Below are 16,222 nucleotides of genomic sequence, written 5' to 3'. Positions count from 1 at the left end.
TAGGCGCCTTATGATTTGCAGGTGTAGTATAATCTTATTTTTCTAGCCTTGCCTGTGTATCTTTTATGTCTGTTTTTTATCAGTACCAACTAAACGGTACAAGAGACCGCTCCATTCCGGAGATGAGCGCCTGGCACTGTGTCCCTGTCTGTGCGTGTGTGTCCCCCTGCGCCCAGCTGCCTCAAGGCGCAAGGGTTATTTGGTCACACTTAATTCTGTGAGGCTGTTCTCCTTGCAGTGCCCAAGGTTAACATTTTTCCTCCAGACCTTTTCCTTCAACATCCACATAGATTGTTTGCTTCTTTTGCTTCAGAATTTCCCTTTAGTATACTCTTTATTTTCCAGACAAAGCTCTGTCTTTTTATGGAAGAACTGCAGAATATGGGTAGAAATTGCAAGCTAGTGAATGGTCAACTGATTATACCTAAATCATTGCATAGCCATCAACTTGATATAGAAAAAAACATGTCCAAAACCGGAGCGGGCTAACTTGTGAAGTAGTGAGTAACCATCACTGAAGACATTTGAGTAGAAACTGGTTAATCCCTGTCTTGGAGAAGCAATTAGATTATGAGTTATTAGGGACCTTCTCACTGACTCAAATATTAGCTACTAGTTGCATTTTAGTTTAAGATGGCACTAGCTAGAAACCTATGGGAGAAAACTTATTAATCTAGGCCTTTTGTTTTCCCTAGGTTGAAAATATGGGAGTTAAACTATTCATTTATCTGTTAATTTTTCAGGTATTTATTTTGTACCTGTTTGTGCCAAGTGTTGTGCTAAATAAGTACTTAGCCAGAGAATGGTAAGCCCAATAACCTTGGCCCCAGGACTTAGGGCTCCTTTAGCTACTAATCAAATAATTATACAAATAAATATAGAAGTACAGTTGTGCAAATATATGAAGGAAAAATAAAGGGTCAGTATTCCTGAAGATATCAGGGAAACCAGGCAAGACAGCTTTCAGGATTTGAAAGATAAGCAGGGACCTGAAAGGTGGATTAAAATTAACCTACTAGCAGTGTGGGGCTTTGTGTTTAAACTACTCTGATAATAGCTGCCCACTTTGTCCACAGGAGATATCTATAGGTGTGATATTAGAAGTGGGAGAGATTCTTTTTTGATCAGGAAGATAATTTGTCCATATTACACTTTTCCTGCCCACTTCTGTTATAGAATAAAATAAAAACACTTTAAACTCAGATCTGCTCTTCAGTATAAATATATATATATTTTAAATTCCCGTCCGCGCAGTGCGTGCCACTGTGCGGCTGTGCGCGCCCCCGCCCGGCTGTGTGCGCCCCCATTGCCGCTCCGCTGTGCGCACTTCAGTATATTCAAGAGGTTTCTTGGTAAATAATTTATTTTCATGAGATTTCATTTCTGTTTTCATCCCATCTTTTTCATGAAGGCTTGGCAAATGGTAGACCCTCATTGAATACTGGATGAAATAATAAGGTTTTTAAAGTATTAAAAAGCCTTGTTCATGGCCTGGAAAATCCCATGGATGGAGGAGTCTGGTAGGCTGTAGTCCATGGGGTCGCTAAGAGTCGGACACGACTGAGTGACTTCCCTTTCACTTTTCACTTTCATGCATTGGAGAAGGAAATGGCAACCCACTCCAGTGTTCTTGCCTGGAGAATCCCAGGGACGGGGGAGCCTGGTGGGCTGCCATCTATGGGGTCGCACAGAGTCGGACACGACTGAAGTGACCTAGCAGCAGCAGCATAGACTGCTTTCCTTGACTCTACACAATTCATTTATTAGAGAAATGTTTTACACCTGTGTGTTTGTCTGTGAGCAGGTGGTAAGGAGGAAGGACTTGTGTCTGGTCCCGGCTGGCCGTGCATGCAGCGCTGTGCTGCCCTCACGCGTTGTCCAATCTGTCGCTTCAAAAGAAACGGAACCTGGTTCCCTTGTATGGAAGCTCCCAGCTGTGGAGCAAAGCAAGAAGGAGCTGACAGAGTTCCTCTCTAGCCATCAAGGTTTTACTGGAAGAAATAAAGTGTAAATGTTCCCAAAGGAGTAGAGTTCTTTTTCATTTTGTTTGGGGTCCTGAATGGAATGAAGTCCCAAGTCCTCTGAGGTGGGATGCTTTTCTGAGCTGTATCTTCTAACTTATGTTCTAACCAGAGGTAGCTTATTCTTGGCCTGTTTTGTAGGCAAACCAAAAACCACTCTGTATCTGAACATCAGTCTGGACTTCAAGAGTATAGGGAAAATAGGTGGAAATGCCTGTTATTCTGTAGAGTCAGTGAAGCCCAAGAGATTGCGGCTAATGAGAGCCAATCATTAGCTAAAGAGCATACCCATCAGTCAGAAGAGTCACCCATGGGGAAATATTTGACTGTCATACCTGCCTGTAGGCATTGATATGGTAGATTTAAAACAAAAAAAAAAAAGAGGAATTCAAATAATTGAGATGTCACTGAGTTCTGATCCTGAAGTTTTGCCAAAAGCAACATCTTTATAGTTTCATCCTAGCTTTTCCTGTCTATATTGTGTTCAAGTTTTAATCGTATCTTAGATGAATCTGATATGAAGTTATCATTGTAATCTGTATCCTGTAGGCTAAGCATATCATACCATAGCATCGACAGTAAAACCTTCTGACAAAGTGACGGCTGTTTGCATCATCAGATATGATTTGTCTCCAGAGCACAACAGAGCCATCATTTTGTATGTTGGACCATTACTGCCTGTAAAATCACTCCACTTACTAAATTAACTCTACTTTGTTTTCCCCTAGTTTCCACTTTTACTTTAGCTGTTATGCCAAGTGTGCATATGTGTGTCTGTGTGATTTCTTGTACTGTGTCAGGCAGGATGGTTATGTTCATTGCCTGCTATGCATTGTTTTAAGTGCATCTTGCTTCTTGGTCAGGTTTTACTGGCCCTATTATGGTGTCATCCCTGTACAACCCGTGTCTCTTACTTCTAAAGAGTTCTTTACAGTTTACAAAGCAATGTTCTGTTATCAAGCCACTTTGGAGACCAGTCACTAGAATCTGATCTTTGTAATGTGATAGACGTCATTGAATAGTCTGTGGAGGGAGCTTTGAAACAGCCAGGAAGATGAATCCTCATGAAAGTAAAAAGATAGACGTTCCTGGAAATCGAAAACCACTCAGTCGGTCACAGCACAAAATGTGTCTTAAAGTACATCATTGATATGACTGAATGTCAGTGTTTTCTTGCTTCCATATAAATTAAATGTAACTTTAATTGTTTTAAATACAGGTTTCACTGTAAGTTTCTCTTCATTTAAGATAAGCTAAAATGTATGTTTGTCTTTATTTCAGAGCCAGGCCAAGTCTATTGCTGAACAAAAGAGATTCCCATTTGCTACTGATAATGACAGCACAAATGAAGAATTAGGTGAGGCTTGACTTGGGGACTTTTCTTGGGACATTTGCCTAGAATTTATGATTAGATGTAGAGTGGGTAGGCAGGGTGGTGAGGCAGAAAGGACACAGAGCCTGGCTCTGCCAGCATGAGCTGTTTGATCTTGGGTAGGGCATTCAGGGTTTGATGTTTATTGTGTCATAAAATAAAAGGTCTGGATGGAATCAGTGTTTCTATGGAAATTAATTATGGTATGAGTTCTAACGAGCTATTAGCATCCATTAAAAGATTATTTGTATACTGTCATCAAATATGAACAACATAGAAGTGAAAGCAGAAGAGAACCACACCTCATTTAGTCTTCTGTGTCATAACGTAGCTAGGCTTGATTAGTCTTACTCATAGGGCCAGTCAGTTATTGTTGGTCCAGACTCGTGGGTATAGAAGATTGAGCTCATTCTGATCTGCAAATGGGTCATGCTGTTTGGCTTGTTCAAGGCGTGTCTTGAAACAGCCTGGTTTCGCCAGTGTCTGATATGCTTTGGGTGTGTCTCCATCATTGCCTAATCAGCTCACACTTGAAGGAGTGGAAGCAAATTGAATATAGGACTGAAGAGTGCAGTTGGACAGATTTCACAGAAGGGTGTGCTCCTGGTAGCCCAAAGCACCTGAAGAAATTTTTCTGTCTGATTTACACATAATTATTTTTATCCTTTCTGCTGCCATATCCATTTTATGTTAAGGTTGAGCACTATTTTGAAAATATTAACCACCTTTTATTTATATTCTTTGAGTAAGCTTTGAGAATTACCCTTTAAGGCATCACAAATTTGGTCTCCTTTGTAATCCTTGAATTTGATTCAATCTTATATTCATTTATTAAATAAGGAATTAAGAGTGTAAAATGTGCCAGGCCTGTCCTATGCTCTAAGAGTAATCCTAGTACATCCTGGGATAGTATAGGCTCCAAGCTGGTTTAGGATCTTCTGAACGTCAGTATTTATTTTTTTTTGGAAAAATGACCTCTGTAAGCATACATGTTGCAAGGAGATGTGGAATTGCTGGTTAATAACAATTTCTGGGAGATTCCATTTATCCTAGTTTTCTCTTTATGTCTTTGAGCTCCCATAACTAAATTTAGATCCTAGTAGTAATTTTTTTGTACGAGATTTAGATTACTTTTCAATGCATATATATGTGCTAGTCATGTCCAACTCTTGTGACCCCATGAGCTGTAGCCCACTGGGCTTCTCTGTCCATGGAATTTTACAGACAAGAATACTGGAGTGGATTGCCGTTTCCTCCTCCAGGGGATCTTTCCAGCCCTGGGATCGAACCTATGTCTCTTTATGTCTCCTGCATTGGCAGGCAGATTCTTTATCACTGGGCTACCTGAGGGTTTTCTCAAAAAAAAAACACATCTACTTTTAGATGGAAAGATTTGAGAGCTGCATTTGATTTTATTTGAAAGGAGTTCAACACCTTGGCCATGAATAGCAATTTAAGCAAGTTCCTAAATGTAATATTTATCTGCTAAAGCTGTATTTGTTTTTATGGGTCACATTCATTTGTTCATTCAATAGATACTCACTGATTATGAGAAGGTAGAGAGGAAATTCTGAAATTTTTAGATCTGAAAGAATGTAAGAAAATTTTCCACAGGCTTGTTAAGCAAGACCCAGAGAGAACAATTTCCCCGTGGTAACACAGCTGGTGAGTCGCAGGGTGAGAGTCTGAGCCCAAATCTTGGCTTTCTCTTCCTGCACTCAAAAAAAAAAAGTTTTATGTTTTAGTCCCTGTTCATCCAGTCATCAAGGGATTCACACCATCTTTCAGTCCAGCCCAGTGTGCAGTAGTTTCCATGCAGCCTTGATTTTTCTCGGGGTAGCATGTTGGTTAGGATGGTGGGTCCTAGAGCCAGGCAGCCTGCTTCCTGGTCTCACTGCGTGTTGTCTTTCAGCAGTTTAAATGCTTCACTTCCTTGTCTGCCCATGAGGATGACAGTTGTACCTAGCTCACTGCAATTAAACAGTAATTGAGTTCCAATACGTGTAAATGGTTAGGATTGTGCCTGGCACCTAGTAAGAATATAGTGCATGTTACTATTATTGTTATTGTTATTTTTACTATTAATGCTCCTGATTCCCACCAAAGAGGTCTCTGGCTAGCCCATTATCTGCTACAACTATCTGAATAGTATCCACTCCTGTTATTCTGAATATGAGTTTGACTTTAATTATCTTTTCAAAGAAATTAGGATGAAAACAGACCTCTTTTCATGTTGAAGAATGCATCCCAGAGCTCTTGTATTATTATGATGCTCAGTGTTTTGAACTTTACTTTTCTGAGGTTAGTTATAAAATCTCTTTCTGCATTTAATGTATTTACTACTTTTTACTGTCAGGGAATTTAAACTGAATGACATTAAAAGTTTCAGTTGCCCATCTTCTTGAACACTTGTGTCCTTAAACTAGAGGGTCACAATAAAGCTTTTTTTTTTTTTTTTTGCAAAGAAATAGATCAAATAAGATCAAATATTGAATTAAGAATATAATTTTTCAGAAATATTTGGGGCTTTAGGGAATTAGGGCAAATATTGCAGGTGGAAATATATTCTAGAATATTAAAATTTATTGGGTTTTTTTTTTGGACAAGTGAAGTTTAGTCAAAATACTGCCATGTTTTAACAGGTTGTCCTGACTCTAACTTCAAAATACCACTGACATAAGCAGTTTGATTAAAAACTGTTATGATCTTTAGAGTATATTTTGAGTAATGTTTTGACTGTGTTTTGAATAGAAGAGCTAGGGAAAAGACTGCAACTGCATACTGCAGTGGTGTGAATTATACCTACAGTTAAGCATTGTGTTAATGCTTATATAATACTATGGTAATTGGAACCTCTCTTTTTGTTCTTAGTAGGTAATTGGCAGTAAATTGAGCACCTGCAGATATTGAGATATGTGATGCTCTTTGTTTATTTCTTCTAATGTTCATAGTAAAGTCACATTGCCATGTTATATGGATATTATGCAGGCTTATTACTAGCTCTTTTGAAATATAGATAGGAAATACCATAAAGATTATTTGGTATTTGAAACCGAGTGATGGGCTTAGACAAAGATAATTGCTTTTTGCAGGCAGATGTTTTATAGATGGCTTTAATAATTTAAACCTAGATAGAACTAGACTGACTAGCAAATACCAAATGGCAGGAGAATTCAATTACATCTCATTAACTCTAAGTTTCCTTTAACTGCTTCTAGTCCTTGGAGCTGCCTTTTAAGATTTGGTAGAGAATTTAGTTGCCTATTTCGGTCTGAAATCCTTTATTCATTCCTTTAATGTTTCTGTCTTCTTTATCCCAGCTATTGCATATGTGCTGATTGGCAGTGGTCTCTATGATGAAGCAATAAGACATTTTTCAACAATGCTTCAGGTAATTTTTCTTCTTAATCATATAATTGCAAGTTTGTAGTAATGACAAAAATATGGACTTATGTGTAACTAAATTGCTGCAATAAATCATAGATTTTAAGATTTTACAAGAAAGTAAAGGAAATCAGCCCTGACTGAGCCCTTTCTTGGTGGTGCAGGCCTCATAACATGCTCTCATTGAATCTTTGCAGCGTTACTTCATTTTAAAGGAGATCAGGCAATTTGCTTGTAGTCTCCCCACCATCAACAGGCAGAGATGAGATTCAAATGCAAGTTTCAGAAAGATAAACATTAGCTTCAGTTCATTTTACTGTCTACCTTGATATCTCTCATGAGATGCAGACACTGGAAATTCTTGGAATTATGGATGTTTATTCTCTGTGCAGGTGCTGATCTGCATGGTTAAGTCCACTCATGGATTTGTTTCTCACCGTAAAGTATAAGACCCTTCAGTAGGAGCATTGGACCTCTGCTTACCGATGGCTGTGTTAAAGTCTGGTTCAGACCAAGTGCTTAAATACCTCAGTATAAGAGCTGCATAGGAGACTTGTAAAATGCAGCCTGACATTATTGTCCATATATCTTGGGTCATTATTTAACTGTATTCTGGTAGATGCTTGGCCATTATCCATTATCTGTTCAGGACGGTCAAGTAAGATTAGAAATACCTGAGTTCTAATCTATCTCTGCTGCTCACTAGAAAGTTATTTAACCTCCTGGATTATGGGCAAAATAATAACTACCTCCAAAAACATTCTAGTTCAGTTTAAATGAAGTATCTTTAAAAAGTACTTTACTAGATGCCTGGCACATATAGTAAGTGCTCAGTTAATTTCAGCTACTCAAAGTACCATTCTGGCTTATTCGTCTGTGCTAATACAATAAGAGCCAGTAGACAGTTTAAAATTCAGCAGGCTGATTACATTTTAAAATTTCAGTTTTGAAAATTTTGCTCTTCTTTTCTCTTTTCAAACATAGAATTAATTATGTTGATAACTTAGTCTTCACTCTCAAATAATCAATAAGATGTTTTTATAGTTATTACTTTAAACTCCTTGCATCTAACCGGCTGTGTGTTTGAGTGGTCATATGGGATAATATTCTTCAGTGGAGTTTAAAGTACAATGGGTAGATTATAAAGTTTTAAAAATCATCCTTTTGTTTAGCATTGCAATATTTAAAAAGGTAAGAAAGCACTGGTTTGAAAGGGGAGCTTTGATACATTTATAAGAGCACATACCAGTTAATTTATGATAGCAACCAGGAGATAGCAGTTTGAGCTTGCAGATGTCTTACCAGTTCATTCAGCTTTTTGAAAAATATTATCTGTCTAGTTGAAGGTAACACAACAATGTTAAATAAAATAAGTAATAAAAAATTTCTTAATTCTGCCACTCTAACATTATTTAAGTTTTTTGTTTATGACCTTTTCAAAGTATGTGTTTGTTTTTTTATAGACTGAATATATATATATTATTTTGTATTACTTTTTCACTTAATTTTATAGTTTTTCAGTGTTTCTCTACAGTTATTATTTTAATGACTCTATAGTATCTCTGGTGTCCATTTATTATTGTAAAACTTCTCTTGCAGTTGTGTTCAGAAAGTAGATCAGAATTTTTCTGTTTGTGCTAAGAAAAGATATTAATATACTGAAGTTTGATACAGTATTTTCATCAGTCTACATTGGGTTGCTTTCAGCTGATAGAGTTTTCTTTGAGAATGTGTGGAGTATAAATTAGACTGCAGCTTCTGGTGATCCAGACTACTGATGGGGCAGGAGTGGCAGTCAGGGGAGCAGTAGGAAGTTCAGATGCTCCAGGCCCATGGAAGACAGGCCTGTGTCCTCATTCATAGCACGTCTTCACACGGAACTCAGTGCCTTGGCTTTCCTGCTGGTGCTCTTCCTGGTGATGTCTCTCTTCCCTTTTGTTTTGGTTCTTCCCAGCCTTTTCTGCATCATAAGACATGTGGAAAATTGTATTTTCACGACACATTGGAATAATAAGCAGGAGCAAGTTTAGAGGCATCCATATAGAGCTTGGTGAAAATCTGTCACGTTTTCTTTATGTTATATGACTGCAATAAATATATAATACAAAGATTTGATACTAAATGATAAAATTCTTTTTTAAATTTTAATAAGACTTGATCCTGCTTTTCTGGATGTAGTTTTTCTATATTAGGCTTTATGAAATTGGTGCACATAATTCCTACGAAAGAGGAATTTGATTTCTTCAAATTCTTGATAGCCAATCTCATCAAGGAACTCTACAACCAGGTGGGAGTGAATGTCCAAAGAACAGTTATTGCTATTTCTCTAACTCTTCTAACCAAAACTCTTTTTCTTATCGTGAATCAGAATTTACATGTCAGTCTCTTTAATTGTATTTTCACAGTATGACCATTCTTTAAGTGCTCTTCCTTTTCTCTCTTTGGCAAAGGTAGCAATGCTTTGTCTTGCAGTAATGAAATTGGTTTTTAGCCCAGAAATACTTTTTATTTTTATTGTCCAGTATTCAGAAGAGTGATAAAGTATTTCTCCAAGCATGGAGAGTTGCCTCATTAGGACTCAGCCCAGGATCACTGGAGGATCATTTCTGTCAGTGCATTGTGTCAACTGTTAGACACCCATCTGCTCCTTGCAGGGCCTCCTACATGTGCAAAAACCCCGTGTTTTTTTTTTGGCTGTGCCATGTTTTAGTTGCAGCATGTGGGATCTAGTTCCCTGACCAGGGACTGAACCCAGGTCCCCAGTGTTGGGAGCATTAACCCAGTAATCATACCTTAGCAAATCTTCAGTGATAACTGTTCACAAACTTTTCCAGTTTTTTTAGTTTGTTGTTGTTGTTGTTTCGCAGTGAAGTCTGGTCTGACTCTTTGCTAAACCATGGACTGTAGCCGGCCCAGCTCCTCTGTCTATGGGATTTCCCAGGCAAGAATACTGGAGTCGGTTGCCATTTCCTTTTTAGCTCGTTAACTCTTGACCAAATATTTCTCTTGGACAGACTGCAAGCTCCAGCATGAAGCAACAACGCATGGAATCAGATTCCATTCATAGAAAGCTGAAGACAAATGGCGCCATGGGTGCTGGGATTTTATTATAGTTACTGTATATATAAGATCATGTAATGTGAAATTTGGATCTATGCACGAGGACACTTATATTCCAGAATGACCTTTTGATGTTAAGCTTTTGTACCTTCTCATTGGCTTAGTTGCAGGATCAAGAAGAAACTTATGAGATATTTCTATAATCTTTGTTGTTTCAATGTGTTCATTTTAATATTTATCCAAATATGGGTTGTTTGGCACATCTTTAAAGGAAGACAGTATTCCCTGAGCATCACAGTTTCCAACTGAACACAATTGCGAGATTTATTAGCTCTGTCCATCTTGGTTGGAAACTCTTGATTTTAAAAGCTTGTCAATCGGTGTTGTCTCCATATCCATGTCTTTGTGTCCTTTCCACACGTGTTGGTGCCTCCATCGTAGTGTTCTGGAAAGCAGGAACCCCTCCTGATTTCTGTGCTGCTTCGATGCTCATGCAGGGCTGGGTGACCCAAGTACTGTGATGATGTTCAATGAGGCAGTTGACCTTTGCTGTTAGTTGTGTGACTTTGAACTCATCTGATTCTGATCTGATTGTAATGGAACTGAATTCATGAGAGAACTTTGGGTTTTTTTAACATTAGCAGAGAAAATGTAAAACATCCCTCTGCTCGTGATCTTGTAGTCTTGCTTATGTACATACGTATGTGCACCTGCCACTCACACAGAACTCAGTCCTCCGAACATTGCTGTGCAGTGTCATTTTTTACTTCCTTGTCTTTGATCCAGTGACTTGCAGGTTTAAACAAAAAGCCAACCTTGTGGTGGAAAAATGAATATTTGTAAATTTTAAAATCACTATGTAAATAATATAATCAGTATGGTAAATTAGACATTTATGGGTTTAAAAAAAATTTTTTTTTTTTTGATTTGAGACATCTAAGTGGACCTGACTCCAGTAAGCTATCTTATTATATCATGATTTTGTATTTGCATAAGGTGAATAATATTGGACAATTGAAATATTAGTTTAATTCATTTAAAATTCTGAAAATGTTATAAAGTGTAAATATTATTAAACTCATGTATTTAAAAATACTTCAAAATGATATTTTGAGCTCAATTTGTTTTTAGAAATAAACATTTTTTATTTGAAAAAATAGTTCATTGTAACATTTCATAAAGAAAGAATTTTATCTTATTGTTAACATCCAAAGCCTGTGATAAAATAATAAAGTTGTATCAATCAAAAAAAGTAATGAAACCTACCAATTAAATTTAGGAACCTGTTATACTAGACTGTATTGTGGTATGATAGCAACCGCAATAATTATATGAGGCTTCCCAGGTGGCGCTAGTGATAAAGAACCCGCCTGCCATGCAGGAGACATAAGAGATGTGGGTTAGATCCTTGGGTTGGGAAGATCCTCTGGAGGAGGGCATGCAACCCACTCCAGTATTCTTGCCTGGAGAATCCCCATGGACAGAGGAGCCTGGAGGGCTAGAGTCCATCGGGTTGCAAAGATTCAGACACGACTGAAGCAACTTAGCACACATACACAATAATTGTATATTCTTTTATGTTGTTGGAAAAGAATTCTTAAAAAAAAATAAGTTGAATAATAGAGGAAACTTGAATAACATGCATCTGTCAAGTATTTAGGTTTTGTCCGTTCAATTTACAACAACGTTCTTGTCTTGAGAATCCCAGGGACGGGGGAGCCTGGTGGGCTGCCGTCTATGGGGTCGCACAGAGTCGGACACGACTGAAGCGACTTAGCAGCAGCAGCAGCAGCAAAGGATGTTTAGTTATTGTGATTGTTATCATGGGTATAGTCTAGTATTACGGGTTCCCGCTCAACGGCATACTCTCCCCTGAACCTGCCACATTCCCCCACCCACCACTGAAAAAGAATCTCTAGTCATACCTTCGTGTCACCAAGCTCAATGAGTGGCCCCCCTCCATAGGGTTACAACATGTTTCACACATATGTGTGTCTCTTACTTCATCACAGCTCTGTCTGTATATCTCCTAAGTATCTCCTTCATCCATCTGCTGCTCCCAGCTCTGTTCAAACCATGGCCAGCCACTTTGATCTGCCAGATGACAGATGGGGCCAACATTTCCTGGCTTCTCTCCTCACACCCTCCACACACATGCACATGTGCACACCATACAAACATGTACTTTAAACACTCATATACTTTGCTGTTGGTTTTAGGTTAAAGATAAAAATCTTTAATATGGTTCCTACCTGCTTCTCCAACCTCAGCTTGGAGATGCCGTATTCCTTGCTTCCCTCAGAGTCTTTGCACCATCTGGTCCAGTCATTCTGGGATTCCCCCACCCCCTAAGATCTCAGTCCAGGTATTTAAGTCTTTATACATCTTATAAAGCACCATTGATCTCTCTCACACTTACTGAGGGTGTAACATTTATATTTTTGGTTCTTTGGCTGTGCTCCAAGAAAGCAAGAATCTTTTGCCATCTGTGTTGGTTTTTCTTCCTGTGGTATTTGTAGCACATGGGATGGGGCATGCTCATAGCTGGCCCTGAGTAAATATTTACTGAAAGAATGACTAACATCCATATGACATATAGTGAAACAGAGGAGAGGAGCATACCTATTTTCCAGGGGCATCTGTAAGGAGTTAGAGAAGAGGGGATGTTTGAGCTGAGACTTGGAGGATGGAAAGATTTTCCTGGGCATAGAGACAATGGGTGAGTGTTTCAGGCAGATGAGAGCATTTGCAAATTCACCCAACTTGGGAGCCCATGTTGCATCTAGGGAACTACTGCTGCTGCTAAGTCACTTCAGTTGTGTCTGACTCTGTGCCACCCCATAGATGGCAGCCCACCAGGCTCCCCCATCCCTGGGATTCTCCAGGCAAGAACACTGGAGTGGGTTGCCATTTCCTTCTCCAATGCATGAAAGTGAAAAGTGAAAGTGAAGTTGCTCAGTCATGTCCCACCCTCAGCAACCCCATGGACTGCGGAGCCTTCCAGGCTCCTCCGTCCGTGGGATTTTCCAGGCAAGAGTACTGGAGTGGGTTGCCATTGCCTTCTCCAGGGAACTACTAAGTAATGCCAATTTTTAGAGTATTAATTGGGAGTAGGGGAGTGAAAGGAGGTGAATGGTGATGTAGAAAAGTGATCAGTGATTTTTGCAAAGGCATTTAGATGTCACCTCACTGTTTTTCAAATTCTGAGGACCCTTTAGTAGGTGCTGAAATTAATTGATGAGTCAAGACTAACACTTTTTAAATGAAATATAGCTGATAAGGAAATATCAGATAACATTGTGTACAGCAAGGCTTGATGAGACTTAGTGAAATTTTTGTTTCTGATGTGTTTGTGTGTATATTTATGTATATATGTATGAATGTTCTGCGTTACAGTGTAAAATGTACTTCTTAAAGTGAAAAATGTTTGACTTTTGCTGTTGTAGGTGTTGGGAAGCCAATGAATAGTTTCAGCCAGGGAAGTGTCATGATCAGACTTAGTGTTAGTTAACTCTTAATATGGGCCTGGAGACTGGATGGGAAGAAACAGGAAGTGGTTGAGGCCATTGCAGTAGCCACATGAGAGGAAGTGGCTGCTGGATCAGGAGATGAAACTGCCAGGATTTCTTGAGAAGGTGTGTTGGCTGGGGAGATGAGGGTGACTCCCAGAGTGGCTGGTGTGGCCACAGGGTATATGAAAATGTCAGTCAAACAAGAATAACTCTATTTATTTTTAATTTTTTTCTATTGGAGGGTAATTGCTTCACGATGTTGTATTGGTTTCTGCTGTACAATATGAATCAGCCATGTGTGCTGTGCTGTGCTTGGTCACTCAGTTGTGTCCAGCTCTTTATGACCCCATGGACTGTAGCCCACCAGGCTCCTCTGTCCATGGGGATTCTCCAGGCAGGAATACTGGAGTGGGTTGCCATGCCCTCCTCCAGGGGATCTTCCCAACCCAGGCATCGAACCCACGGTTCCCGCATTGCAGGTGGGGAAGTCCAGGAATACTGGCGTGGGTAGCCTATTCCTTCTCTAGCAGATATTCCTGACCCAGGAATCAAACTGGGGCCTCCTGCATTGCAGGCGGATTCTTTACCAGCTGAGCTACCAGGGAAGCCCAAATCAGTCATAAATATACATATATCCCCTCCCTCTTGAGCCTCCCGCCCACTCCCCATCCCACCTGCAGGTCATCACAGGGCACCAAGCTGAGCTCCCTGTGCTATACGGCAGCTGCCTGCTAGCTGCCTGTTTTACACATGGTAATATAGATACGTCCGGAGAAGGCAATGGCCACCCACTCCAGTACTCTTGCCTGGAAAATCCCATGGGCGGAGGAGCCTGGTGGGCTGCCGTCTGTGGGGTCGCACAGAGTCGAACATGACTGAAGCGACTTAGCAGCAGCAGCAGTGTAGATACGTCAGTGCTACTCCCTCGATTCATCCCACCCGCTCCGTCCCCTCCTGTGTCCACACGTGCACCCTCTATGTCTTCATCTCTATTCCTGCCCCACAGAAGGTTCATCAGTACCATAACTCTTTATTAAATATACTTTTTTTTCTAATTTACCTCTTGTCATTTGTTATAAAAATTTTCTCAGTTGAGGAGAAAAGCTTCTTGGATAGTGTGTTTGGAGACACATCTGAAAGTGGGGTTTGCTTTCACCGGAGCCCGTCCTCAGCAGGCATGAGCAGCATGGGATCTCCAGCCGCCCCGCTCTCCCCAGCCTGGACGAGGTGCTGCTGTCACTGTGCTGTCTTCCGGCAGGTGCCCGTCCTAGGGAAACACGTGAAGACTGTCTTAGTTTGATTCCTCAATGGGGAGCTCTCTTTCCTGCTTTTCCTTACCCTCTGGCCCTGGATCCCACTCCCAGACTACTTGCTCTGCCTTTCTTTCAGCCAGGAAGAATATTTAAATGTTGAAGTTTTATCTCCAGGTGATAGAATTATAGGGTGCCCTTTACCTTCTTTTTTTTTTTTTTGCTTTTCTTCATTTTCTAAATCTTCTATAATTTATAATAAGTTTTGTATTTAATTTATTTAAATACAATATTTTCAATTGATAGTAAAGTTTTCTATTACTTTCTGTAATATGTTTTACTTAACATTTTTTTTTCCTGATTATAAACGTATGTGTGTGTTAAACAATTAAAAGGAATGCATCAGTGTATTAAGCAGAATAGGAAGATATCTAGTAATCCCACTTTCCAGAGAAGATTACCGTTAGTGTTTTGGGGAGCATTTTTCTGTGCACATATTGACCCATATAATCGTACACAAGCCTTATTTATAGGAGGTGACTGCCATTCTTCTGTCATTCTCCAGTTAGCAAATAGCGTGGGCAGCCTTTCATGTCAGATACACACATGTTGTAAATCAGAGATCCAAGACTATATGGGAGCCAGAGAAGCAAATTAAATGAGCAAAGTGAATTGATGTGCTGTAGAGGCTCATGGTGAGCTGGTGAATGCATATCCTTCTAAATAGGCATCCAGTACTTCGCTCTAGTTGGGTTTTGTTGTTGTCGTCATGTTCTCACATTCTCATGCCCAAATGTGAGTCTGTCATTGTTGGATTTTTTATTTTCCAAGAGAAGCTAGAAATCTGTAATTGTTTACTTATTTCAACTTTCAATATACCATGAGGCCCGTCTGCTGGCTGGGTTGTAACCACTGATGCCTTGTTGTGTGTTAGTCACTCAGTGGTGTCTGACTCTTTGCGGCCCCATGGGGTGTAGCCCACCAGGCTCTTCCATCCATGGGATGTCCCAGGCAAGAATCCTGGAGTGGGTTGCCATTTCCTTCTCCAGGGATCTTCCTGACCCAGGGATTGAACCTGAGTCCCGTGCATTGCAGGCAAACTCTTTACTGTCTGATCTACCAGGGAAGCCCCAACCAGTGATGTACCAACTTACTACTTGATGTGGTGTACCTGATTCTGTTTATGGTAGCCTTTTTTGGGGGGGGGCATTGTTTTTTAGTGAATAGCATCTTATCCTTTGTTTTTTTCCATTTACTTATCATTTAAGTTGATATGTCTTTTTCTACAATACTGGCAGACAGTCGCAGATTTGAAACTGATTATAGATTGGTCTGCAAGATACATCATCTGATGTAGTCCTGTTAAATTCTTCACTCAGGATCTGATAGCCAGAAGCTATGTACTCTTCTTTCTCCAATGTATAGGGAAGGGTTCAAAGAAGAGGGTAAGAGTTGCACAGGTTACCTGCTGACAAGTGGTGTTTCACTCTGCAAGTGAGGCAGTTCATACCGCTGGCCGGTGTATGGGACTTGATGGAGGGGCAGCAGACTCTGTCCTTGGGCTCGAGAGGCGTTTTATCCAGGGCACATGGGAGCAGGTTGCTAGAAAGGTTTGGTTCTTAT

At 39.8% G+C, this 16,222-nt stretch overlaps 1 protein-coding gene across 11 annotated transcripts in view; it reads left to right on the top strand.

The window, feature by feature from the left end:
• Positions 1 to 16,222, top strand: part of TTC13 (tetratricopeptide repeat domain 13) — a 98,774-nt gene that overhangs the window by 18,230 nt on the left and 64,322 nt on the right. For 10 of the 11 annotated variants that reach the window (XM_070781902.1, XM_070781904.1, XM_019953985.2 and 7 more), the window contains exons 3-4: positions 3,303 to 3,378; positions 6,714 to 6,784. In XM_070781902.1, coding sequence (XP_070638003.1) covers positions 3,303 to 3,378; positions 6,714 to 6,784 — 147 coding nt within the window. Of the gene's footprint in view, positions 1 to 3,302; positions 3,379 to 5,595; positions 5,695 to 6,713; positions 6,785 to 16,222 lie in introns of all 11 variants that reach the window. The other variant, XM_070781907.1, reaches the window with a different exon arrangement.

Source organism: Bos indicus, chromosome 28 (genome assembly GCF_029378745.1).
Source record: "Bos indicus isolate NIAB-ARS_2022 breed Sahiwal x Tharparkar chromosome 28, NIAB-ARS_B.indTharparkar_mat_pri_1.0, whole genome shotgun sequence".
Classification (NCBI taxonomy): domain Eukaryota; kingdom Metazoa; phylum Chordata; class Mammalia; order Artiodactyla; family Bovidae; genus Bos; species Bos indicus.
This window is presented reverse-complemented; position numbering and strand designations above follow the sequence as displayed.